At 43.8% G+C, this 27,743-nt stretch overlaps 1 protein-coding gene across 5 annotated transcripts in view; it reads left to right on the top strand.

Moving 5' to 3' along the window:
• Nucleotides 1-27,743, top strand: part of rerea (arginine-glutamic acid dipeptide (RE) repeats a) — a 131,044-nt gene that overhangs the window by 75,377 nt on the left and 27,924 nt on the right. For 3 of the 5 annotated variants that reach the window (XM_053317183.1, XM_053317184.1, XM_053317182.1), the window contains 5 exons: nt 15,622-15,727; nt 17,312-17,408; nt 20,994-21,098; nt 26,250-26,298; nt 27,064-27,188. In XM_053317183.1, the coding sequence (XP_053173158.1) occupies nt 15,622-15,727; nt 17,312-17,408; nt 20,994-21,098; nt 26,250-26,298; nt 27,064-27,188 (482 nt within the window). Of the gene's footprint in view, nt 1-15,621; nt 15,728-17,311; nt 17,409-20,993; nt 21,099-22,927; nt 23,240-26,249; nt 26,299-27,063; nt 27,189-27,743 lie in introns of those variants that run through there. The other 2 variants (XM_053317186.1, XM_053317185.1) reach the window with 2 other exon arrangements.

Genomic DNA, 27,743 nt, shown 5'->3' with positions numbered 1-27,743 from the left:
ACATCACCACAGGCTGCCATCTCCAACGGCTCCCCTGCAGCAGCTCAGCAACCTCATACAGACCCTTTGACATTCTGTACATGTGCTACAGCTTGACTCACTGCTAGCTCTATCTACGCTCCATCTCTGAACGCTTGTTGATCTAATGCAACACAACTGGCTCACATATGTTTGTGCTTTGATCATGAAAGGAGGAGGGAGGTATCATTCTGTTCAAGAACTCTTATAGGCTGGGTTTCTCTAGCTCTAACTCAGTCCAGTTAGTATATGTGAACTTGGAAATAAAAGGAACCACAAGAGTTATCAGTCATGTCATCAAGATTTAAACAACTGGAGGTGCTCCATAACCAACGAACAGAAGACTTTCAAGGGCTAACTGCTCAGGCTTTTACAGTCAGATGAGGACTTTTAGTAGATTTAATGTCCTCTGAGTCATAAAATTCATTAATATCCTCAATATCTCACCTTGTGTAACACTAAAAGATTATGTTGTATAGTGTGTACAATAAAAACTATAAGCTTAAAATGCAAAGGAGATTATAAAAGAAGGGCAAACATGATACTCATTTTTTTTTTTTTTTTAGATTCATCAAATGTAGGCTGCTCCTTCTTCCTCGTAGACAGAAGGAGGATTGTGTGTTTTCCGTTCAGTGCGTCACATTTCCACCCACAGAGGTTGTGGACTGGTGTTGCATGTGCTTTGATGGGCGAGTTTAAATTGTGTTTGCCTGTCTGTCACCGCCAATGGATCACATGGAATGAGGGAACCACAGCTGTGAGGGGTCTTGGAGACGCTTCAGCACACATGCACACACACTTCATTTAGCCTGCGCCATAGATGTTTGTGCTTTTTTTTTTTTTTTTTGAGACTCGCACACAAAGCGTTGCAAATTTGTATTATTCCTGGTTATTGTGTAACCTTCATTTCTTTGTTGTGCTTACCATAAAAACATCCAGGCCAAAACCTCGTAAGTTCTCTACCATCTTCAGCACTCGTCTCCCCTCCCTCTCAGCCCCGTCTCTCCCCCGAACATCATCTCTACTGAGATGTCACGCAACTACCAGTTGATTTTATTGTTGCCTCGATCTTAAACAGTACGCTACAAGGCAGCATAAACACGATCCGCGATTCCTGGCATCAAAGGGCTGAGCGGTGCTATCCCCTCAGTAGCTGTATTCATTTCTGCTCCCGCCACGCTCAAGCGCTCTTTGTTCTTCTCTTTATAGGAATGTACTTAACAGTTTGGCAGTGTTGTGTTTGTGAACAGAGCCACCTTTGTTCCAGCAGGCAGTTAACACTTGTGTACAGAGCAGAGGGAGAAAAGTCTGCGTTATTAAGCCTACTGTTAAATTAGCCTAAGCACTATCATAATGAAATGATTAAGAAAATACAGACCACCCTTAAGTCCCTTTTTTGTACAGTTGTAAAATCCCCCCTTTTTTTTATCCATTGGCTTTCTCTTCTACCCTTATACAGTTGTTACGCAAACTGCTGCCCTGCATAGCAATTTGTGTCAGGGGTGCTCTTTAATTCCCTCTCTTACTTGCTCTGCAGCTAATTGAAATAATCAGAGCATTTTTATTTATATTTATATATATAATATATAAATTCTTTTTTTTTTTTTATCCAGATGGGACTGGCTGTGTGTGTGTGTTTATGGTTGGACAAATACAGTTACATAGGCTTTCAGTGCAGCATCACGACAAGCTAACCTTGGGCTATTGAGCTTAACAGCCCATTTATAGATTGCCATAATGCCCTCCCCATTTGAGGGTGAATAACTCTTTATAGGCGCCCATCATTTTCATATCTTACGCCATTCCTCACCTTATTCCACATTATTTCTCCCGACTTCTCTTCTCTTCCTCTCCTTTACTGTCCAGTCCCTGTGATGAATCTTGTGCCTCAAGGCATTGAGGGAACAGGGAGGGGCAGGGTGTCGTGCTGATTTGGGACATTACTGATCATGGCGCAGCACATGGGCATGTCCGAATTGGTTGGAAAAACTCTGCCTCCTACGTTCACCCTCCTCTCCAGGTGAAATGGAATGATTTAATGTGCGGCCCGGTCAGAGTGGGTAATGGAGTTGGTGGATGAGTGGGAGAGGCTCTCTCCATCAGCAAGTGGAGGGTGTGTATGTGTGCGTGTGGAGAGGGTTATTGTGAGAGGTGATTGAGACCCCCGTCCATCTAGCTGTGCTCCTTCTATAGACATTGTGACCTCTCGTCCTCTCCTCCCTGCAGAGCAAAGATATACACACTCATACACATAACACACACCTCATTTCTTCAGCGTGTGCACCACAGTGGAACTTGTGCTTACACTTGTCTCGCTGTAGACTTGTGACAGGACCTGTAGGGGCCTGATGGAGCTCGCTGTTAACAGATGGCTGACTGTCTCCAAGATTACTTTTTTTGGCCCAAAAAGCCATTTCTAAAGATGCTTCCCTGGATCATTAGAGGGTGGTTAGTTTGGCCCACTTTGGGTGATAATGAGACATAATGTTATTTGTTTGTCGAAGCTCTCCTGTAGCTTTTTTGAAGCTGTTAATTAAGGGTTTCAAGTTGGTGAATTTAAGATTTTATCTGATTACACAATAGAAATAAAGTCGCTTTGAGCCTTTCCAATGCGGCGTGCAGTCTGTCTTTGGATGCCACGGACAACTAAATGCTGCGGTTGGTTGGTGACGTACTGCGAGTTGGGCTGTGTTTGATTTTGGCTTGTCTGTTCAGGCAGTAAAAAACTTTTTCATGTTACAGCTGAACAGTACATTAAAATATGTTTCTGAAAACATTTTAGGTGAAAAATAGGTCATACAGCAACAGAATCTCGATTTACATTTGTTAGTTTGACTCTGTCCTCAGTTTCATAACCAGGGTGCATTGTGCTGGATGGATTTATTTGCATGAAGTTGAGGTACAAATACAGAAGGGGTGATGCACCTTCTGTTCCATATACAAAATAATAAAATCTGTCGACATATGTCCGTGGGCTGCATATGGGTTTATATTGCAGTGCAGTTTAATTCCACAGCGAAAGGTACAGAGACAGAATATTGATTATTACTATTGATCGCATTCATGTCGTCCTTGCTCTCCCCCCTTTTCTTTGTCTATGTTTGGACCGTCCTTACTTGTTAACATTTTACATGCTATAGAGCCCCTCTTCAGCTTGAACACTCTCATCCATTTCACCTAAAGGCAGAGGTATCAGTTATCCTTAAGGGAATAAAGTTAACAGCCCCGCTCCTGTGTGGATGATTGAGACTCCAGCAACGACTGTCCATAATTAGGTGCAAACTGTTTGCTGCCATGCTAAAATGCCATTTAAATGCCAAATGGCAGCGAGGGTGTGTATAATATGTGGGATCTCTGGCCTGTTACTGTAGACTCTCTGCTGGATTGTTGCTGCTGCCAGAGAGAGGTTACAAAGAGATAAGTGGTTGTTCTTGCGGCATCAGCCCACGCTGCCCTTGTTAGCTCATCAGCTACAACTCCCCATCCAAAACCTTTCTCCCTCCACCAGCTATTGTTAGCAGAGATGCTATCTGGTAAACGGGAGAGGGTAGGTATTTAACTAATTAATGTGCAAGTGTGTATAGCTGAGCCAATGTTTCCTGCTGCTGGCACAGTGTAGGTAAGCACAGAGGCAGTGTACCTTTCCACTCAACCACAAGTGTTGTTTTTATTCTCTACCTCAAATCTTCTTCAAATGTAAACAGCTGATTTTGGCTCTTTGATAAAGTCTTTTGTCTATGTATCTGACACCCACTACCTTGATTTTAGCGTACTAGCTTTTGCTGGTGAGTGCAGCTCTGCAGGCCCATATAAGGAGTGTGTATCAGCTCTGTGTGGTTCTGCACAGAATCACAAGGTGTCTGGAGCCCACCTGTCAAACCCTACCACAGCAATCTTTAGCACCAGCCTGACAAAAACCACCAGAGCACAGCCGGCTTTACGCCAGCCTGTTGATGTGCTATGCTAACATGCTATAACATTGATATTTATTATGGTAATAAGTCATGCTAAGTTTGCAGTCATTGGTTGCAGAGAATGAAAAGAAGCAGTGTTTTCACAGGGCTGGTGCAGCAGCCGCTGAGCTTTATAGCCTTTAAAGTAAAGCAAGGCTACACATCCCCACATCCGTACCAAAGACTCTAATGTGTGTGTGTGTGTGCGTGCTTGCATCACTGTGTGTGAGCAGCGTGTGTAATCACTCCTAGCTGGCGGGCTCAGAGGGAGAGGTGGAATCAATGCAGTGGGCTATGAAGAGAGGAGTGAGAAAGGAGGAGAGGGAGGGAGGAGGCTGATCAATATCATAGCAGCAGGGTGGGGTAATATCCACTTCATGCAGGGCTGCCACAAGCAGGGAGGATTGTAGGAGCAGGGGGTGGGGGTGGGGGGGGGGGGGGCAGGAATGAGAGAGAAGAGAGGGAGAAGGAGGGGCAACGGTAAAAAGATGCAAATCTCTGTGGCGCCGGTAAACAAGAGGCTTTGTGTCAATCACCTGATGAAGTGGCACATTTAGCATTCTCCTCTCTGCCTCTACCATTCCAACACTACTGGGGATTGTTTGTTTGGCGGTTGCCTGCCCATTGGTCCGCACCGGTGACAGGGGCGTGGCTGCACGGTGATAATGTATGGGCTGCCATGGCAATGATACCCGCTGTTTAAGAGAGTCATCAATAACCCCGCCCTGTTGTATTCTACAGACTGTTAGTCAATGTCTGCTGGATCATTCCATCATCAGCCTATCATATCTCCCTCTGCACACAATCTATTACAAGCATCCACTCTCTTACAGAAAGCCAGCTGTAAGAACACCTAATCACCCTCCACCCAAGGACAGGTGGATGTCAATCACACCGTTACAATAGAAGGAGGGAAGAAATGTCGAGAATCTGCCAACGAAACAGACTGAGAGCGGGACTAGCTTCACACACAGACAGACACACACACACACAGACAGGCGACAGCACATAAAGCTCCCTCTTCATGCTGCTACAGTGTTTTTTGTCGTCTGAGGTTGCGTGCACCCTACCAGATCTCATGCTAACGCTGATTGCATGGTATGGTGAAACTGTGTCTCCTTTCTGCTTGATTTAACTTCAAAGGCTGAGCAGAGCAGACTTTGCATGGCCGTTTAGAGCTGGGAGACAGGATGTGATGGCGGACGACTGAACTGAACACTGTAAACGGACACTTCCTCTGCGGTGGTTAGGAAGTCCCTGCAAACCATATGGTCACACTGGGATGCACAGATCATTTGTTTGTGTGTGTGTGTGTGTGTGTGTGCATTCCTTGGTTTTCCTCTCTATGGGTTTCTGAATGTGTTTTTTGGGCACTTGCTCCTCTTCTTTTCCTGTGTCTCGCCCTCAACATGCTGTCACAACTAATTACATTGACCTGGCCTCTTATCTAACGCACCTCACACATTTTTTTTTTTTAAACACACAGGAAGAGGTGTGTGTGCGCGTGCATGCATGTGTATGTCACCTTTCAACGATGGTGGCAGGGGCAAGTGAGGGGTGAAAGTGAAGCGATGGGCGACTTGCAGAGAAGAAAGCAGCGCCTCAGACACAGCACTGACCTCTCTGTCTTTTCTTTCCTTTCTCTCCTTCTCTCTCTCACTGCGGGTAAACAGTCATCCCCCTCTCCTCCCTCACAGAGTGAGCTGAGGCGAGTAATTCCCCCGTCTACAGCAAAAATCCTTTACCTCCCCTACCCAGCCCTGGACGCTGCTGCACAAAGCAAATGCAGTGTGAGTCTGTGTGTGTGTGTGTGTGTGTGTGTGTGTGTGTGTGTTGTGCATGTTCAAAGTATGCCTTTTGATTTACAGGCACACACACAGATAAATGGGCGGAGAGGGCTTTGATGTGCCTCGGTTGCAGACAGTAGAGATGTTGGTGTGTTGTTCAACCTCTTTGTCTCGCGTTCTCTCTCGGTGGGCGCTCTGTTTTGTTTTTTTTTGTTTTTTTGTTGGTGTTGTTTTTTTTGCGTGTGTTTGTGTGAATGATAACCACAGCGTTTGACACACCATGCTCATCATGACTTCGATTTTTTTTTTTTCTCATGTTCTGCATTCATGAACAATTGTTTACTTAACAACGTGTAATATATTGTTACAGTTTGAGAAGACAGCAGCAGAGACATAGCAACGGGCTGTAGCTTTAATTCGCAGGACTTAAAATACATTTTAAAAATATGTAATCCTCGCTGAACAGTCGCCCTATTGATTCAAAACTTTGTCTTATGTTGCATTTCCATCCTTGTGCTGAGAGAATTACAACAAAACAAGGAATACTAAATACATTTTCCATCGCCCAGCTTCACGCTACCACCTTACTCCTGTAGAGTTAATGACATCCAAAAATATAATACGTCTTATCAGTAATGCAGATGGGTTGTCATTGTTTCTGCCACACTACATTCAATAATTTACACCTTCTTGCTTTTACACCACCTGTTTTCTTAGTGTCAGAACAATAATCAGATAAAACACTACGATTTTACTTGCATTGTTCATGTTTTTAAAATCTAATTATTTTTTATTAATTTTTGCATTTTTTTTTTTTGCTCCATCAGCTCATTCTGCCTTCCATACCACACACTCATTTGACAATTAAACAAAGGGTGAAACATCCCTTCATTTCTTAAGCACTAGAAAATAAATGTGAAATCGTTGTGGTGAGTTAAATGCGTAGGAGGAATATATAAAAATTTCAATCAATACTATAACAGTCCAAATGCCTTTAGACTCCCTTAGTAATGATTTTTCAGTTTTATGTCCAACCCCCAGTTTCCATTTTTTTTAATGTGGAATTTAATTTATGGAAGCAAAATGCTGTTTCATTGTGAAATTCATTTTAGGTCAAATTAAACATGCTGGTCCGTCTGTCACACACAGAAACTCCATCCATAATGGTGTTACAATATGGCAGCTTTTATTGCCAGTCTAGACTGAGAATCATGCAGTACAGCTCCTTCTAGCACTGGGCCAGCCTTGTTATTGCAGCTGTGTTGTCTATAATACATCTCTTGTTGCAGCTCAGCAGGAGGCTGCTCAAAGCTTCTGGTGTGTGTGTGTGTGTGTGTGCGTGCGTGCGTGTGTGCGTGCATATGTGTTATAGCCACATTCTTGTCCAGCATTCAGACTACAGTTGCTGCAAACAGGCTTTTGATTTTCTGAGCTCTAACTGTATTTGTTGAAAGGCCTGTAACTTTTGCTAATACACACACACACACACACACACACACATACACACATCTGATAGGCTACTGAATTTGCATCTACACTGATATATCGCTACACACATGGATAGGTAATTTGCATGCGATTATTTGCATATTGTACAAAGCAAGCGTGCTTGACAGACCACCCACTGCTCGGCTAGTGCAGCATCTGGCTGATACACCGCTTACATGATGTATTACTGATAGGGCCAATGTCATCAGTGGAGACGTGACAGACAGGCAAGGTCACCTTCAGACACAGAGATAGAGCGGGAGAGAGACACACAGATGGATATCTTCAGAGGCAGTGGCCAGATAAAACCATACAATCACAACTGGTTGGGATAGGAATTGATAAGATTTTATTGATACCAATGCCATTATTGATGCTGCTTATCGGTCTGATTCTTTATCAGTTCCCATATTGATTCCTGATCAATTTTCTGTATGGAAAAAAGTAGGCCTACACAGGTTTTCAACATCAACACAGTTGTTTTGTTATCTCTGCGTCTGACTGCAGAGTAAACAGCAGCAAGTGATTTTCATCAGAGAAAAGATTGTTTTGAGATCAAACCAAAGTATAACTGTACTGCACTGCAGCCTGTCAGCTAGCCTGTTAGTCCCAGTCTGTTGTCAGTTAGTTTGCTCTGTTAGCTGCTGCAGCCTGGTCACAGTACCAGGTCAGCACTGGGTCCTGTAGGTTATTCTGATTGTGTTTTATGTACTGTCTTGGTCCAACCAACATGACTTGTCATTGTTGCCAGTTTACAGCAACGTAGAAGTATGAGTTTTATGTCGTTGTTTTGCAATGTGCAACTGTGAGGAGAACATACTGGCGCTGATTAAAGGAATTGATAAGCTCAGATGGATTGGACAGTGGAACCAGTTTTGAACTGGAACTGGTTCTCGATACCCATCCCTAAGCTCATGGTGAGATGAGCTCTTCGAGGCCGCCTGTGATGCTGTCTGTCCGGTTTCTCACACAGCGTTAAAATCTGTTTTTGCATGCTTGCACTTATTCTCTGCTTCCCTCTCTCTTTTGCTTATTTGCCTCCACTCACCAGCTATGTATAACAACTCCTCCCTCTCATGGGTGTGTGTGTTTGTGTTCTCACACAGTAATGGTTGTGTGTTTGTGTATGCATGCAGAAATAAGCTTTGGAGTATATTAGCAGGATCATAAATGTTCCTGTTAACTGTGTGTATCGACGTGTCCTGATGATACAGAACAAAACACAAACAAGTAGCCTCTCAGTATCTATGTCACTTTCACACACACACACACACTCCCTGCAGACGCTCTTCTGAGGACCTGACAGCTGCTCTTACATACACACACACTCGCATTTCTATTTTACCAACTCTCCATCATCCATCTCAAAGCACACACACCATCAGTCTTTAAACTGACACCTACAGACACAAACACAGAACAGTTTCCTGACTCTCCAGCAAGCTGTTGATGAGATATACCACACACAACCTGTCTAACCTTTAGACACAGATATTCTACCCTTGGCTGAATTGTATTTGCTGTGTATATTTATTACTACTTCATTCACCTGCACTTTCAGTCCTAATTTTGTGTATGTGTATTAAACCAAGGGGGAGATCGATAAGCAGTGGCTTAAGCAAGCCTTCTCATTTCCTGTCTTCCATTACAGTACTCATTTAGCCCACAGCTCCTTCTATGCCATGCCCACTGGTAGTCGCATGCGCACACACACACACACACACACACACACACACACACACACACACACACACACACACACACACACACACAGGGTCTGGATTAGCCGGCTGGGCAGACGTCCAATATGACAAGTCCACACATACACAGAGCCTGATATTCATATCCTTTCTGCACGCCCCTCTCTGTGAGCAGTCCCCCTCTCTTCCTCCTCAGCAGTAGTCCAGTCAGTATTAGTAAGACGTCTCATTAGCTCAACAGGCTATGCTAACAAGGCAAAAATGGCCTTCCAAACCAAACACTGCACCGTTTAAACACTCTGCACAACACAAAGAAAGCCTGTGGTGTCCAAAAAACGTCAGCATTCCTCAGTTTTTGTGTGTGTGTGTGTCTGCGTCTTACTCCGAATCCTGACTCACAGGTCTTACCAGACAAGTCTCTGCTCTCAAGAGAACATCCCAGGCTATATGTGCAAACACACTAACACACACAGGAAGCCAGGTATCAAAGTGAGGTGGCTTTGAAGCAGCTAAATAAAAGGCTGAACGCAGAAATGACAATGTTTTCTGGCAGCCTCTAGCTGTATGTCTGTCTGAGAGGGAGAGCTTGGGCAATAAAGTCAGTATTATGATCTGAACACCCACATATGAGCTCTCCTAAACGCCTCCATCTGTCCTCACACAGCCCGCGTATAAAGTCTCACTTGGATCTGCATTCTAGTCTGTACCCCTGCTAGCGCTCCAAGGATTTCTGCCTGTGTTCTCAAAAAGGGGAAGATGTGCCTGTGTATTTGTGTGGAGCCTAAAATCACTGAGCACAAGTTGTCAGGTCCCTTGTGTTGTGTGTCTGTGTTCTGCAGATAATGATCATCATTAGTGAGTGTATTCTTAAAGTCCTCTCTCTTTAGCCTTCCACCGCGCCACACTCTGTACCATCACTTAACCCGTCTTAGATTTCTTGGCTAAAACCACTGTGCAGCAGAAGTGTTTTGGAGGCAAAGGCAAATATTTAAGTTGGACACTGGCTGGCTATTTTATTGAGCACGCAGCCAAGGTTAGTGTGCTCAATTCTCACCACCTCCCTCTGTCTAGAAAGAGGGCAATGTGGTCAACATCATCCATTTTCTTATTATTCCTGCCATTAATTTGCTTTTTTTCCCCACTGGGGACACATTTGAAATAAAGGAGAGACGAAACAAAGGCTCGTGCAATTAGCCCTGTTTGTTATCAGCATGGCAGGAAGCCAGGTGCTGGACGAGCTCAGATGTGGCGGTCATGTGTGGTGCTTGTGACTCTCCAGTGTGTAAAGTGTGCCTGTGGTTGGCAGTGTGATCAACCAGTAGTTGCCCAGAGCCCTCACGTCTTAATTAGTATCATCTGTGAGTTCCGCGTGACTCAACCCCTCTCCTCTTTTTCTTTAGCCTCGCCATCTCTGCCACCATCCCTCTTGCTTTTGCCTGGATGACAAGAGGACCTGTTAACATGCTCAGATGTGCTGCTGTATGCTGTCAATTTGTACAATGATACAAGTATTGAGTCTGTTGTAAAGTGCCCAATTCCTTGAAAGTGGGTTTTAAATTCACGGCAAGCGTGGGAGTTAATGTTCAAAGGTCCACACACACCAGAGCAGCAAGAACAAATCTGCCCACTTTGAAACGGCTAATGCTCATTCAATCCAATATGGAGCCGGGCTGACAGATGGGCCCAGTGTGTTCAAAGCAGAGGGCGCCGATTTAATATCCAAACAGGTCAAGCCAAAGAGAGGCAGAGAGAGAGACACCCCTGTGTAGGCACGGCGCAAAGGTCCTGCCAGCACCGCCACCACAGCTGGGACTCACCTCAAACCCCCCCTTCACACCCCCCCACCCCCCACTCTCTCTCTCTCTCCCATTTGTTCTTGTTGCCAGGCGGAGAGGCAGGCAGCGCACAGTTCCTCCTTGCAAACGTTGTAATCAGCTTTTGTTTATGTGTTATTATATGTGCCTAAGAGAAGAAGGCTTAAGGAGCAGGTTATCCTTTCGTCCTTTCAACTAGCCAAGTGCACACTGTGAAGCCCATAAGGAGAGGAGGATTGCAGATTGCAGAGTTGAGTCCTGCTGCTGCTGCTGGCTCTGACAGCCTGATTTAGAGGTGCTTTCTCTTACCTCTGACACAGAGTCCCAGCCTGCACCGCTCTACTGCAGGGCTGGGAGAAGAATTGTGGTGCTTACCCTGAAAGCCTGTTATTTGTGTGTATATGTGTGTGTGTGAGAGAGAGAAAGCATTGGCCTGTATATATATATGTGTGTGTGTGTTTGCTCACACAGCATGCTGGCTTTTCTTTTTAACAACCTCCTTTGTCAGTCACTGAGATGTCGAAGATTGCACGAGCACAGCAGATCTCTTGTACCTCGCCAGTATATATTCACATGCGCACACACACACATACAGTTTTTCAGCGTGTGTGTTTTCTGTCGTCCAGATGGAAGTGCTTATTGAGTGCTGGTGTGCTGGCGGATCTCTCTGTCTCAGAGAGTGAGAGAAAGAAGGAAAATGAGGAAGACAGAAAGCCGAGTGGAAAACCCTTCCAATCAGATCCATCATCTTTGTGTGTGTGTGTGTGCGTGTGCGTGTGTGTACGTGTTTATGCTAGTATATGTGTGATCTTCCCAGCCAGCTCTTCCTGCCTCCCCTCTCTAATCTTATCATGTCGGAGTAGCAGATTAGTCCTCCCAGATCCCATCTCTGCCTCCAAATGCCACAATCAGCCTTTTGTTCTTTGGTTGTGCTTACTCTCCCCTTGCGGCAGGCGAGGTGAACACTCCGCCCTCCGTGCCACTTTGAGCCTCCGCCTGTCAATGTCACAGAGCTACCAGCCCTGATCTGCTATACCCGAGCCTCCCCTGCCCCAGGGGCGTTAGCTAACTAAGCTGTTAGCTCAGCAGCCTGCTAGCCTAGCTGAACTGCTTGACATTCCTTACTAACACTGAGCTGCTGCTGCTGCTGCTCTTGTCTGTTTGACCTCCCCCTCCTCCCTTCTCCCTCCCCTCGCTCTCCACCGTCTCCTTTGTCTGTGTGTTTCGGATCTGTCTTTCCTTCCTTACTCCTGGCCGCCACCTCTTGAAGGAAGTCATAGATCCTGCATGCTGATGTCACCAGTAGAAGGGGGGGGTGTCACTAACAGGGTTAGCAGAGGAAGAAGAGAGTGTTTGAAAAGCAGAGAAAATAAACAGAGGTTTCCTGTTAACGAGGTGCACTAGGGGCCTGTCGTGTGGGAGCAGGAGGGTCTGGTTTTGTTTAAAGCAGAGCTCTAGTGTTACAGTGAGGGGAGGAGGAGGAACAGGGGCATTAGGTTTGAGGGTTACAGGTTGTAACAACGTTCCCTTACTATTGTCACAGCTCAGTTCGGTGTGGCTGAAAGGCAGTGACCATATTATAAAGGCCATGTGGTAGAAAGTTGGGCTCGCCTCTGCCGCAGTGCAACCCTTGAAAGACTTACAGATATAGGTATTAGCCTCGCCATTAGTTTTGCATTGAAAAGCAGTTTATTGATTTCACACCCTCTCTCTTAGTTGAAAACATGGAATTAATCCCACAGTCAGTCCATGTTTTAAGAAGTTTACATCAGCAGATTTCCAGAGCTGGTTTCTTTTCCATTTTAAAGCCCTTCCCTCTGTATTTCCCTCTTTCCCCTTTTTCTTTGTAGTGGTGTGTTCGTACACAGGGGCCCCAGCTCCAGAGCTGACTGCACACACATGCAGCCACACAAAGAAAACTGCACAGCCATTATGGATCCAAGGGGCCAGCCACCTTTAGTGAGTCAGAGGGAGAATTAACCGACTCGCACAATGCCGCGCTTGTCTCAGCCACTTTAAAAGCGCAGATGAATGAATTGATTTGTTTTCTATTAATAGAGATAAAATGAGGATTCATTCAACGAGGAATACACTCACAAACATTTCCAACAACATATAGTCTGCCCCCTTCTAATCCCCGCCATGTCTGTTGAGTGTGCCCAAGAATGCCACAAGCCAGGCCAGAGCCAGTGGAGGGAGGGGAGGTGCCATTGTGTTCAGCCCCAAAGCATGACTCTCAGATTTATATCTCCTCAATGAATAAAGGGGTAGCCTTGTACCCTTGGGGGTTTCAGTAAAGCAGCAGGAGGAGGATAGTTGTAATTTTAAGTCTGAGGAAATGAGAAGGTCTTGCTCCTCCCATCTTAATCCCCCTCCCCCTTCTATCTGCTTTGCTCTGCTTCCGTGCGCTTTCTGTCCTCTTTCCTCCTTATTTCATTTCTTTCTCTCAGTAGTGGGTTAGTAAGTCTTTTGGCCTCTCCACAGAGAGCAGCATTCCCAGGGTTTAGGGCCCAGGAGGAGGGAGGGCAGGGCCATGTTTAGCCTCTGGCAGGACAGACAAAGATGGCGGACATTGTACGGGGCTCAGCTCCACTAGGCTCTCTACAGGCAGTGAGGAATGTCTCTAATCAATTCAGCATTGTGGTTCTCTCTTATATGTCCTCTCTCTGTTATTTTCAATGGCAGACTTAGCAAAAACCCAGACAATACAACTAGTAGTTCGTGTGGCTAGTCTGAGCTGTCTATCATCCCCCTTCATTTTCTCCTCGCGTTATCTACTCATTTTTCCACCCCGCATGTTTATAGAATTGTGATAATTGAAAGCTATGCTTCACTCCCACTACGTTCTCCATATGTTGCACTCTCAGTCTTTCTCTCCCATCTCCCTCCCTTTTTTGCCTGAGAGGGCTTAATGCCGCTGTGAGCTTCTAAACAGCAATCTGCTCTGTAGAGCAGCAGCTACTCTGTAGTGGCGAGGACACTGATGACTGCTGAACTGACATTCACTCTTTTCTTCGGCCCATTTAGTTGGTTTAAAATAATACAGGCTTGTGAAATTGTGTGTGTGTGTGTGTGTGTGTGTGTGTGTGTGTGTGTGTGTGTGTGTGTGTGTGTGTGTGTGTGTGTGTGTGTGTGTGTGTGTGTGTACACTTCTTTCCGCCTGCTTGTGCTTTTCTGTTTGCATCAGGCTCTGTGTTCCATCTCTGAAATCCCTTTGATTTTGTGCTTTCACAGACAGAAAATGAAATGTTCAGGTAACACACTGGCAGCATTTAGTCTCCTTAAAGTATTAATTATATATAAGCGCTGGATAACTACTTGTTCTGCTGTGGCAGGAAGCCTGTTTGTCTAGAAGGCAACAGTGTCTGTACACTGGATAGACAAGCGGTTGGGATGGGTGGGCTTACTACTGGGTGGGAGGGGGGGAGGGACATGACGTCATTGCACACGTTTCTTCACACAAAGTATGTCTACGTGCTCAGGGGGTCTGTGTCTGGTCCATCAATGTGGCTCTCTGTTGAATCATGGGCAAAGTGTTTGTGTGTGTGTGTGTGTGTGTGTGTGTGTGTGTGTGTGTTTTTGTGAATACTGACACAGTCATCTAGAGCAGTTAATGCCACTGACTGACTGCGTGCCAGCTGTTGTTTAACACGTCCAGGCTCACTTACTCACTCACAAGTCCTCCATAATCAAGGTAGAAGAGAGGGAGGAATGAGGGAAGGAAAATGGAGTGGTGGTGGTGTGGAGGGTTGGAATGAGAAGGAGGGAAGAAGGAATGGAGAGAATGGTAAAAGCAGAGGTGGGCTTGAGGGTTTAGGGAGGTAATTTGCTTGGCTGTGTGTGATCAGCCTCCTCCCCAGTGACATAACAGAACAATGTACTCTAAAGGCTTTAAATATCTTTAGTCTGACCTCATGTTCCTGTACACATGAACAGATACAGTGAAGAGCCTGGATGTTTAAACTGCCTGTCTTCGATTACTGTAGACTTTTTCCTCCTCCTCCCATTTTTGTTCCATTTTTCCATACACTCATCTCTCCTCTGCTCCATGGGTGGTGTCAGTGGTGGTGCAGGTGTCTCTGCCGTGTAGTACAATGCAGTGCAGTGCAACTGAGCCCTTAATAAAGATGGCTGGGGCCAAAAGGATTGCGTCGCAGTCCAGCGCCCAGCCCAGCAGCCTCTCTAATGTTCTTTCAAACCACTGTGACGGTCAGTTGAGCTTATGTGAAGGCACAATAAATATTTTACAACATGAAATGAAAACAGTATTTTGCCCTTTGTCATCCCTCACCTCTGCGCTGGCCTCAGTTTCTACCATTCCCCACTCCCTCCCCCCACTGTTTTTTCATGGACTGGCCCTGGAAAAGCACTCTTCCTGCCTCAGTGCTTCCACTTGCTGGTCATGTAAAGAATTACAGGCCTGTGCTGACTTGCACTCTGTCAGTAAGCCAGTGGGTGGCAGCATTTAGAGTATACAATTCAAAGCATAGTAAAATGATGCTGTATTTGTGCATGAGGCAACTTAAAAAGCCCAAAAGTATGTTAAAATCATTTCATAGCTCATTTGAGGCAGATGACTGGTTTGTAGTAAGCAGAGATTGAATGTTCGTCCATCCCCCTCATGGTTTCTCTCTCTCCACCAGCAACAGCCATCCCACTGTTTACTTTATTAAGGCTCTAAATGCTCTGCAATCCCTTTTTAATTGACTTGGTCTCTCTGCATGCTTTCTGGCAACAGCCTGCGAGTCTCATAAACAATGTGCAGCACCACTGTCTGCCAGGGGGGTGGTTTGTTACGTCATAATCAAACAAAATGATGTCTACCTCCTGCTCACTTGCTCTGTGTCTTTCTGTGTTGCAGAGTAAACGGGACCATCTGCTGATGAATGTGAAATGGTACTACCGCCAGTCAGAGGTGCCCGACTCTGTCTACCAGCACCTGGTGCAGGATCGCAACAATGAGAACGGTGAGACCACCTTGTGTGCATTGAAACACATCCTCACATGTGTATATATTGTGTACACAATTCACACACACACTTACTTGCTCTGTAATCCAACTCTCAATATCCCTTCTTCACAAACATACACACTCACACACACCTGCCTCTGCTCTCCAGACTGTTGAGGGATATAAGAGCGAGCTGTGAGAATTGCATTTCAAACAGAAAGCAGAAGACTGTGTCCCAGGCAGCCAAGCCAATCCCGCGGCTCTGTGCCGTTCCCTGGGTAACACTCTTCAGGCCAGACAGCAGCACTGTCAAGTGTTAATAACCCGCAGTGCCATGTGGCCCTTGAGGACACACACACACACACACACACACACACACACACACACACACTCAACACCACCAGTAACAGCGGGCTCATCACTCTCTAACACGTACATCATCTACAAGAACATCACTGTTATCATCTTGATGACAGAAAGTAAATGTCATGAAGGAGACTCAGATCTATCTTTGACTTGTAATAGTTTGAATAATCGTCTGATTTGTATTTAGTATTTACGAAGTAGCTCCACAACACCATATTGTTTTTTTGTCTTTTTATATTCATATTAAATGAAAAAAAATCATAAAAAAATTTCCAAAAAAAATGTGATAAATGAAGCATCACATAAACATCATGTGTCTTTGAGTATTTAATACAATACTTTAAGTACAACTTACTAACTTACTGTAATTTTTGTTTGTGAATGTGCAGTACTTGTTTTTTAATTTTATTTTTTAAATGTTTTAAACAAACCGTTTCCAAGGACAACTTCTCAGGTGGTTCTGTGTGACAAACCATCTGGTGCATCAGGTTACACACACTCACCAGGCAGTTGGCACTTCCTGTTAGCTAACATATCCCTAATGGCTGAGCTTTCCTCTGTCGGGCCCACAGAATACAGTCCACTCTTAATATATGCTATGAAGAAATAAACAAAACAGCTTTGTAACCATGAAACAATTGCATTTGCAGTCACACAGGGTGTTTGTTTTCCTGTTCTATAATAATCCAAGTGTCACTTGGTGTCAGAGCTTTAGTTCAGGTTGTCATTGGGGTTATCAACAAAACACCACACACGCTGTTCCAGATACAGATTCAGTGCAGTGTGGCGCACCGCTCACTATCTGCAGTCTGTCCTTGCAGCAGGGACTCTGGATTATTAGAATTGATGTCACAAGGCTGGAGCACAGTGGCCACAGCACGACACAACTCGAGTCATTTGTCAACGACGGGTCCTGGCTCATTCTCAGTACTGCTGATGCGTCTTAACCCCTACAAGGGTCATTTCACTTGAGAACTGCACATTATGTCCTCTCCTCGGGGGACCACATTTTATTGGCTTTATTGAATTATGTGGCACAATATTGACCTCCACAGATGTACTTGTTAGTTTGAGTGTATGCAGAGCCATTCTCATGATTTTATTAGTGACTTCAAATACCTGAGCTACTTAATCTCTGTTCCCTCTTTGTCATAGGTGAATGAGTTAGGTTGTCTTTTGCAGTGTATATCATGTAGATATTTATTCATTCGTACTGTGTTTTTTTTCCCTCCAGACTCTGGCCGGGAGCTGGTTATCACAGACCCAGTGGTCAGGAGTCGAGAACTCTTCATCTCTGACTATGTGGACACGTATCATGCTGCTGCTCTCAGGTAAACAAACACTCATGTTTCTGTACATCCACACACACACAAAGATAAGTGGTACTAAAAGATAGAAGCTGCAGTTTGACAGGACAGTACCAAGGGTCTCTTTCACTCAGTGTCCAGTGTCTACCCTGAAAGGTCCAGTAACATGGATGTTTTTTGCCAACATTTATTAAATTTTATGACCATATGAAAGATCCAGGTTCTTGGCAGATTTTGTGGTGCTTTGTACCTCTAATGAGGCCTTGAAAAATCACTGTCAGGATAGCCTACAGTTACAGTAACCCATAGGGATATTTATTGTACAAAAGTGTCTTTCTATTCCATGAAAATCATATTTTTACTGTTACCAAGCTCGTGCTATTAAACCTACTATTCATGCTTCAAGCAAACGCTGTTCTTATAAAGTACTCAATCAGCACATAGTGACTAACACACCCTGTGTTTTATTAGACACTCTTCTATCATAAAATGCTTTCCTGCTGCAGTCCGGACTCAGGAAACAGAGAATGACTACAGTGCTCTACATTTATCCTGACGTATCTATATTTTTCTCTTGCTGTGTTTTTATCAGCTCTTGTTGCACTAACTTTTAATGGCATTTATGTAACATTCAAACGATTACTACTCCATAAAGGTGGTCGCAAATCCAAATTAAATCATTATCATCCAATCTCAAAACTATCTTGTCTTGCAAAAATACTTAAGCTACCCGATAATGAACAGAGAAATCCTTTTTATCCATGTATTCCATACTAACTCCATTTCAGTCAGGCTTCAGGTCAAAGTTATTAACAGCATCATTTCAGTATTAAGACTATGAAAAACCCTGTGCTGCTGGGATTTAATCAAATCTTTTGACACAGTTGACCACTCCCTGCTTTTACAACTTTCTTCTTTGGGTTGCAATGCAGAATTATCTCACTGATAGGTCTCAATGTGTCAAAATAGGTAATATTCAGTCCTCTTTTCTCACCATTACAAAGAGAGTTTCCTAAAGTTCTGGCCTTGGATCCATCTTATTCAATGTTATTCACTATTTATTACTCAGATGACATGGTCCTTTATTCTTGTGCAGATTCTCTTCATGCTGCCTCTAAAAATCTACAGCTATGATTTAATCTCCTTCAGAAACAGCTTAATGACTTGAAACTGGTTCTAAACTGTGCAAAGACCAAATGCTATAAATACTGACTATGGTAGTTTTTGAAATTCATTCTGTTAATAACTTAACAGAGTGCAATACTATGATATATACTATGATTTTACTTCCTTATATACTCCTTATACTCTTATTCACTTTTTACAAACAAATGAATGAGTGAGAACAGAAAAGTCTTTTTCTCACGAAGATAGGTTGAGACAAACATCAAAAACTGCACAGACTTTAATGAGAGTGCTGGGTACTCCTGCTTTAGTTGGATCTAAAAGTTAAGTTATGATAGGTTATTTTGTGTTTTAGTTATAACACAGGGGTACTGCCTGATGATAATTCAAGCAGCCTGTCTTGTTCAGCATCTGTCAGATCATCTGGCCTTTCTGTTGCATCAGCAGAAAAGGGGTCTCTGATCCACTCAGGCCTGGCATTAACCGGGAAGTACACTGTGAACTGGTCAGCCATGGATAAAAGGTGCAGAGCTATTGCATCTTTAAGTGAAGTGTCAGATGAACCCAGCTCCAGACAGGTCTCCCAAGTTGGAGAAGCAAAGATAGACAGCCTTGACCTTGATGGCAAGCAGCTGCAGTTTCTCTTCATTGCAGTGATTTTGTCATTCACGTCAAAAACTATCTGACTGACTACCTGTAGTCTGATGTTGATCTCATTTAGATGTGAAATTATGTCTGTTGGAGAAGCTAATTAGGCCAGCCACCACGAGTCACAGAACAGGTTAGCCTGAGTGCTCTTGTTAAAAAATGAATAAAAAAACCCTCACTTCAGAGACCTGTTTGGAGAGCCTTGGTAGTAGTTTCCCTCTTGATAGCCATCTAACTTCTGTATGCAACAGAAGTTGCACATGTTCACTGCCCATTGTGTTGCAGAGCACACTGAGCAAACATGATTTGATATGTCGAGCTTTGTTTAATTGACAACATTGATATAGCAGCGACTAGCACGGACTTAAGTTCCACAGGCATCTTCCCCACGGCCAAGGCCTCAGGATGTATGCTCCAATGGCTACACTTAACATTGTGTATTATCTGGCATGCCCATGCCACTACATTGCTGCTACACCCCGTCATTGTCGTCAGTTAGGGCTTACAGAATAAAAAATCTTCATGTAATGCTTCCTCATACTCATATCTGACATAGACAAGCAAGTTTGCTAGATCAGCCACATCCATCGTCTCATCGAACTGGATGGAAAAGCATCTCCTTGCTTTGATATGCTCTACCAGGCTTCATCTGACATCCTCTGTCATATCTGACATTCTGGAAGATACTGTACTGTTGTAAAGAGGGACTAGATTGAGCACTTTGCAAGTAGTTTACCTTCTGTGTCTAGGTGTTTACCATTTAGCGTTTAACATTACCAGTTCAACAGCCTGCGTAGTTAAGCACAGGCAAATTTAATTTCTAAAATAATAAAATTATTAACAACTAATTTTTACATCATTGTAATGTGATGTGTATATGTAATAACTGTTATCTATAATAAAATGAAGTTAAATGACTTGGGCCAGTTGGAGTGCAGTTGTTGAGCCTTTCAGCAAGAATCACAGTTTGGGAATCGTTGCTCGAAAATAAAACTGATGGCATTCACTCCGTCTGCGTTTAGTAACAGGAGAAAGGCATATAGCCATAATCATTTTCTTGGTCTGAAATCAGATATTCAGTCTTTATTCTGCAATCTTGCCGGTGTCTCTTCATCCACTCCTGCCTGACCACCCCCCCTCCTCTCCCACTTCCCCTTTTCCCTTAACCAGAACCATCTGTGGGCAGCACAGCGGCGAGCAGTCAAAGCCATGTCTCCCAGAAACCACTGATTTCAGGGCAAATTAGTTGCAACTTCTCCTACACAGAGCACCCTTTGATTTGACTTATTCTCCAGGCTTTAGATAAACGGGAGGGAATTCCAGTGGGATGCTGTAATGCCGCAGCTCTCCAAAAAACAGCCCTCCTTAGCACCCTTTAATCTTTTCAGGGGGAGGAAGATACTGTTTCTCTGCAAGGCAGCCTAGCTTCACATGCCTGTGATGTCTGTTATTTTGATAGAGCCAGACATCAGGGTGCTGGAAACAGGAAATGGTATCAAGATGTGGTCAGAGCCTCTGCCTGCTCAGCTCATTGGGGGGTGGTGATAGTTTTGGGAGGGAGACACACAGGTTGAACTTCTGTTCAGATCTCAGCAGCATCTGTCTCCCACCCCTCAGCTGCAGCAGACGAGGGAGGGTTGACATGTTCAGCTGGTGTTTATGGGTTCACTAGCCAGAGTTAGTGAAGTCAGCAGGCACTGACAGGCACAAGATACCTGCTGTTGTATGTGTCACCTCCAATAGATGAGGCTCTAATTAGGACTTGTACCTCTCCTGCTAGGGTTTCACTTTGTCATGTGCTTGTTTTGTCTAATCTCTGTTTTCTCTCTCACACAGGGGGAAATGCAACATTTCCCATTTCTCTGACATTTTTGCTGCCAGGGAGTTCAAAGCCCGCATTGACTCCTTTTTCTATATCCTCGGATATAACCCAGAGACCAGGTGAGGAGCTTTCTGTCCTGTTAATTCCACTAATTAACTTCCCTTCTCAATCCCCCACAGCCCGGAAATGTTTGCTTAACTCTCCACAACACTGACATACTTTTAATTTATGGTAATAAAAAAGTATACCCACAAGACAGCGTTGTGGGTAATATATTGATTTATATTGATTATTGGAATTTCAATTAATCTCATAGTAATTACCATATGATAGATCCCTAGAGATATTAACATGTGTATGATGACACCAAAAGGCAGAAAATATGTATTATTTTTGCTTTTTGCTTTAGAATCACTCAGCTGTAACACGAATGCTCAAAAGATAATGAAAATACTTCTCTTTCATTACACATGAGCTTTCTCCTTTTTTGGAGTTGGTATGTCTTACTGAAGACTGTACTGTACTGTCAATGTTATAAATGGTCTTAACGCGGTGTAATTATGGGGCTCTAGAATTGTCATGATGATTGTCAAATTACAACTTTTAATTACTATTACAAGTACAACTATTTTAAGTGACTAGTTTGATTAAGATTATATTTGTGATGTCACAATATGAAAAGAATGAAGTTAATGATGGCTGAATTCCATTTACCTGCTTTAGTTTCAGGGTCCTGTTAGTTTGTTAGACCCTCCCTACTCTGCTGATTGGCTCTGACCCTGATACTCTTAACCTAACCCTAACCAACTAATGCCTAGACCAAACCAACCAACGAAGGCAATGAGTCCTAGCCAATCAGATGCAGAGTGGGGTGGTCCTGGTATTATTGTGCATGCTGGCTCACTGTTACACTGTCATGATTTACTGAGATGCTTTTATATAGTGTTATGAGTAACACCTGTGCATTTCCTGCTCTGACCAGTTCAAATATCTGCTGTGCATGACAGTTATCCTTTCATAGTTATAATGGCATACTGCAGTTGTTTCATCATGTCTAGTGGCAATGATGATTATTGATGGTGTTTAATATAATTGTTGTACTACTACTACTACTACTACTACTACTTATAATAATGACAATATAAACTTCTTTGGGATAATCAGTGTAGTATCGGTGCAAAAAATCATCATTATAATACTAGAGCTCTGTTTTGGTTTGATAGTGTAACCTCTCCAGTGGGTTTTAAATTGTGTTTTTAAAAGGATAAAATAAACCACGTTCACTGGTAACAGCTTCTCCCCGCTGCTGTGATGTGGTGGTGGTGATGTGGTTAAGAACTGACTTTTGATTTAAAGTTGTTTTTTAATGTGTTTTCGTTTCTATACCTGCTCAGCTTATTGCATTGCACAGTGGTGAATATCCTTTGTAAAAAAAAAAGTGTCATAGTTTGACAGACAGGAACTGTACATGCCAGCAGATATTTCATAGATAGGTCATATTAGATATGTTTAAATGTGAAGGATCACTAGATGACATTTGAGTGTGTTTTTGTTGTGCTATAATGGTAAATATCAGGGTATATATTGTTTCCAGCATCTTAATAGTTACCTTTGTATCGTTGATGGTCTGTATATTTGTCCTTTGACTTTGACCCAAATATTTCCACATGTAAAAAATGGAAATGTGTGATATGTTGGTTGGTTATCGCACATGATGAGCTGTTCACTTAACTGGTGGACCCTGATTGTTGTTATCCACTGAGGGTTGCCAGTTGGGAACCCCCTCCTTCAGAGCCCCGCTCAGTCTCAGTCTTCCGCTCCCTCCCCTCCCCTCTCCTCCTCTCCCCTCCTCTCCTCTCCTCCGCTCGTTTGGTATTCTAAGCGGGGTGTTTGCAGCCTCGCAATTTCACTCTTGTTTATTATGGCGCAGACATACGAGGAGAGATGAATTCCGTATCCTGCATGCGTGTCCGCCTGTGTGTGTCTGTACGTGTGCGCGCGCTCGTGTGCGAGGTCGCAGCACATGCTCAGTAGTGTCTATATAAAAGCGAGCCGAGTTTGCGACGCTGTACGTGCAGGCTGAGGTCACAGCACAAGCTCAGTGAATACCTCTCCGGAGCGAGTGCGTGGTTCTCCATTTTGAGCACCTAGACATAGGTGGGAGAGGGGAGTTAATACCACCGAGCATTATACACACAGTGTCACCACCAACCCATTAGGGCTCGATGTCAGAAATGGACGATTTGTTCAGTCCCCGGAGGTAGGTCTGCCATCATATTCTCGTGCTTTCTCGTGCCGTTATTAGTTGCTGCGCGAGTGTCGCTCGTCTTATTTTCATGGATCGCATTACAGCTGTCTGACAAAACTGTGCGACGTGTGCGAGCTGTCCGCATCACTGTCATGGTGTGTAGATGCTGTGTTTGTGTCGGAAAGCCCGACAGCGAGTGTGCACATTGTGTCAGTAGCAGGAGGATTGAATGCTGTTGAACATGCAGGCTGTCACACAGATCACATACCGTTACGGGTTTTGCATCATACCTTAAATAATACGCTACCATTAAAAGTCCTCATGTATGCACATTGTTTGCGATGCATCCGTGTGTATTCTATTGACAAATGTGCGCCCAGCGTGGTAATATGACGGCTATAAGAGCCGGAGAGGCTGCCCTGGCTCCATTTTGCAGCTCCTGTTTACAATCGAGATGACATGGCGCATGGAGCAGCGCCGGGCTGCACACAAAAGCTGAGCCGGCTCTGCCACCCCTGCTTCCAGCTGTGATGTGTACACGCTGCCTGTCATGGTATTTAAACACGACCAAGTTGGGGTCTGTTTTCTCTGTGCTGCAATTATGTCAGTGTGCCACAGGCTCGCGCTGTGATTGGCTGCAATTGATGGAGGGGGCGGGGTTACCCTTGATTGCACAGACACACACACAAAGTTGATCAGACTGTCGCGTTGTTGTTTGGGTTTATTAAGTAAGCCTGCAATTACTTGACAAGATTGAATGCTAATGCTGAGTTAGATCTGAACTTGTTGTGGTTAATATAGTTTATAATGCTAGGCAGCAGGCTTTGTGCAGCTTATTAGAGGAAATAAGGAAACTTTTATTACAAGAAGTCAGTGTTATGACTAATTCTGCTGGCACACTGGCTTAGATAGAAGTCAAATTATGACTTTATAATACTTATTTACATTTACAGTCAGAAAAATTGAATACAAGCATCTCAGTAATATATTTTTTTCCAGATTTGTACACAGTAAATAATACTACTATGAATATGGGTTTTGTTGCAAAATATACAAGTCTGATTTTACCACATGCTTGCAAGTGCTTTACTTGTTCAGTAGGCTGATCCTGGTTGAGTATACCTGCAGTCTTTATGGAGACTCCTGAGAGCTCCCTGCTGCGATACATCTGTAGTCCTCCTCCTCTCTCAGGACCCTGTGCAGCATTCCATCTGAATGTCGACCGTCTGCTCTCAAGATTTGCCTGAGTAAAACATGGCTGTCTTTCGACGCTGTTCTCATTCTGGTGCACAGGTCCTCATTTGTCATCCTTACAGCCTCCTGCCAAACGTACCGCAGACCTGGCCTACTGCATATTGTCAGGAACACATTTGTAGAAGTTTCTCCCAGCAGTAATGCAGACCAGACCCTCACTCACTCTGTACATTCAACATTTCTGGGGGTCAGTAGACGACCTGCAGGCATTAGTATGTTATAACCATCCAGCAGCGTAGATATGAAGTGTACCTGTATGTATAGGGGGCTGTATGTGAGTGTTGGCCTGTAAGTAAAAGGCAGGATCATGTTTTTCATTAATCTCTCATGAACTATAGAAAGCTAATAGCTAGTTCTACGCTACTCACTTGTAATAAGACTTTTAAAAGTTGAGTTGAGGGTTTGAACTAGAGCCAAGTTTCATATTGAGCCAAACAGTGTCTGAGGAAACACAGCCTGATGGAGCATTTAAATATTCTGAAATCACAGACAGTGTAGACATACAGTGTAGAGACAGGGAACTATGGAGGGGGTGGGGGGGGTATGCATAGCTGCACAGGTCCCTCGGCCGGGAGTCGAACCATGGATGTTGCGGTCATGTGGTGTGCGCTTTAACCATTAAACCACCTGATGACGTAGGAAGCCATCATATTTTACTTTTATCAGCAATATTCATCGCTTCGGGTTCCCGTTGTCTGCCAAATCATAATAGCTGACATTTTTAGTTTGTCTTGTGCCCTGAGAATGTTTGTAATAAAGTGAAATGAAGTGTTTCGACATGCACTGGAGCAGCAGACTGTCCTGGCAGACCCGGGGTCATTTACTGCAGCTGAAACCCAGTTTTTGGCCTGTGCTGATATCCTCTGTGCCAGTACTTCTGTCAGCCATAGTTCATAATATTATGGATTACTGCTCTAATCACTCTGTCTTGTGCGGAGGAGGAGGTCTGTGAAGAAGGGGAAAGAGGCGTCGGGTCAAATATGTACCCGTCACTGGGTTTTGCGGTTGGAGGACTGTAAAGAGACCACAGGGCTGTGGCCTCTCAGGTTTCCGCCAGGTCTCCATGATGGAGTATGAGCTTCTTCGGGTGCAAATCACGCTGACAGATTCTGGGCCGCCCCGCACTTGGCTGTATGAAAATCGGCGCTGTTACCTAGGCAACAGAAGGAAAGGCTTTTCAAAAGGAACATCTTGTCATTTTCTTTAATCCACTGCAGCTGGAGATTCGGAACACTATTATTAAATTGCAGTTGCTATGGCTACCAACATTTGTACCAGCAGCCGTTTCAGAGGCTCTTGTCCTACTCCCTGCATATCCAGAGCCAGCCCCCACCTCCCCCCCATCCCTCCTCCTCCTCCTCCTTTTAGGGGATTCTGTTTTATTGCTGCATCCACAATTTCAGGCCTGCAAATGTGCTCTGCTCAGCTCGCTGTGCAGGAGCAGTCAACCAGGAATATTCTCCTGAAATCTTTATTTGTTTTTCAGATAATATTTTATAAAGCTGTATACTTTTCTCACATGTGACTTGCCTGTAAAGATTTTACAATAGAAAATATAGGCCTCGTTTCCTTGGTCCGTATATGATCTTTTCCTGCTCATGAATAGTTGGTGTCTTGCACGCTTTGAAGTTTAATTTAGTTATTATACGCTGATGTGACTTTGTAGTTGTTTAACTGATTCAACAGGCAGATGGATTTCTTTCAGCTAACTTTGAAATACTGCCAAGTAAATATTTTGTTTCAATCTGTTCTCTTTGTCTCTTCTCAGGCGACTAAACAGCACACAAGGGGAAATCCGAGTAGGCCCCAGTCACCAAGTAAGTCATCGTATATCACGCACATCCACATCACCCTGCAGTTGAGTTGAAAGATTCCTCCAGTGTTGGTCAAAGTTTCCTTGTTCCTGTTTTCCTCTGGAAAACAGTGTAGATTCTTTTTTTTTGCACAGTTGCTTTAGATGCGTCATCACATAATTATCTTAAAATCTGACTACACTTCCTTTACCTCACAGATGCTATTGAGTCCATTTCATGGTATTGCTTGTCATTTAAGATAATCAAATCCAGACAAAATGTGTACAATTGTGTGTTGCCATTCAGCTTTGCCTCAAAATAAGTAGTTTTCATTGCAATACTGTTTTCACAAGACAGATATTGTTTAAAATGCAGTAAATCCAAGGTTTTGTATTCAAATATTAAAAAAATCTTACTGGGTATACTTGCACATTGACTTGTTGACATCTGCTTGTGTTTGAAGTTATTTGTTTTCTCAAAATTTATGGACTGCCGTCTTCAAGCATGCTCTACTTAGAAACAAAAACACGCACACAAAGAAAACACTGAAGGTCTTGTTCATGTGACCTGCAGCAAGGACAGAAAGATTATCTGAAGAGTACTGTTTTGTGTCGTGTTAAGATATTAAATCATTCTGACTGTAACGTGTCCTCATTCCCTGCTGCCACCACTCAGCCGCACTGTGAAAAGTTCATGACAGGGGGTTGAAAGCTGATATTTTCTTCAAGCTTGCATGCTATTTGTAGTGTGACACCATCTGTCCCTTTCCTTCTCCCTGGACCTAATTAGGCCAAGCTCCCAGAGCTGCAGCCTTTCCCCTCTCCTGGTGGCCAGGCCGTGACCGAGAATGAGGAACTGGTCTGGATGCCAGGGGTCAATGACTGTGACCTTCTCATGTACCTCAGAGCTGCAAGGTGAGCTGGAAGAAATCAAGATTTGGCAGAGCTGTGAGATCTAACCACCTAGTGCAAAAGAGAACTAACACCAATTAAGTTAAAGAAATAATTAAACCTGTAACTCCAAACTGCCCCCTGCTCGTATTGGACCTCTGCTTGTAGCTACATGATCTCTGCACTTAAAAGTGGTATTTTAATGCGGCTTATTAATGTTCCACGTTATCAGGTGTAGGGTGTCACGGGATAAAATCATTCAGCAGTGTTCAGTGAGATGTTGTTACAGTGAAAGTGATATGTGTCAACAGGCTTCTCTACTATGTGGTGGTCAGGGGCCACTATGTAATTAATCACAATCTGTCAATGTGACAGACAGCGTTATAGAGGTCTGTTTTAATCCTCACAGTTGTTTTCATGCTTACCTGAATTACATCAACACATATGATATGATATCTGCAGAGTTTTTTCAAATTAGTCTGCTGAAGGTGGAAAGTTTTATGTGCCATCTGAAAATCTGAGTTTAAAACATTTGCCCATGTGCATGATCTGTGACATTACTGTAATGGTCCAGTATCT

Source organism: Scomber japonicus, chromosome 4, assembly GCF_027409825.1.
Source record: "Scomber japonicus isolate fScoJap1 chromosome 4, fScoJap1.pri, whole genome shotgun sequence".
Classification (NCBI taxonomy): Eukaryota; Metazoa; Chordata; class Actinopteri; order Scombriformes; family Scombridae; genus Scomber; species Scomber japonicus.
Note: the sequence above shows the minus strand (reverse complement) of the source record. Positions and strands in the feature narration are given on the sequence as shown.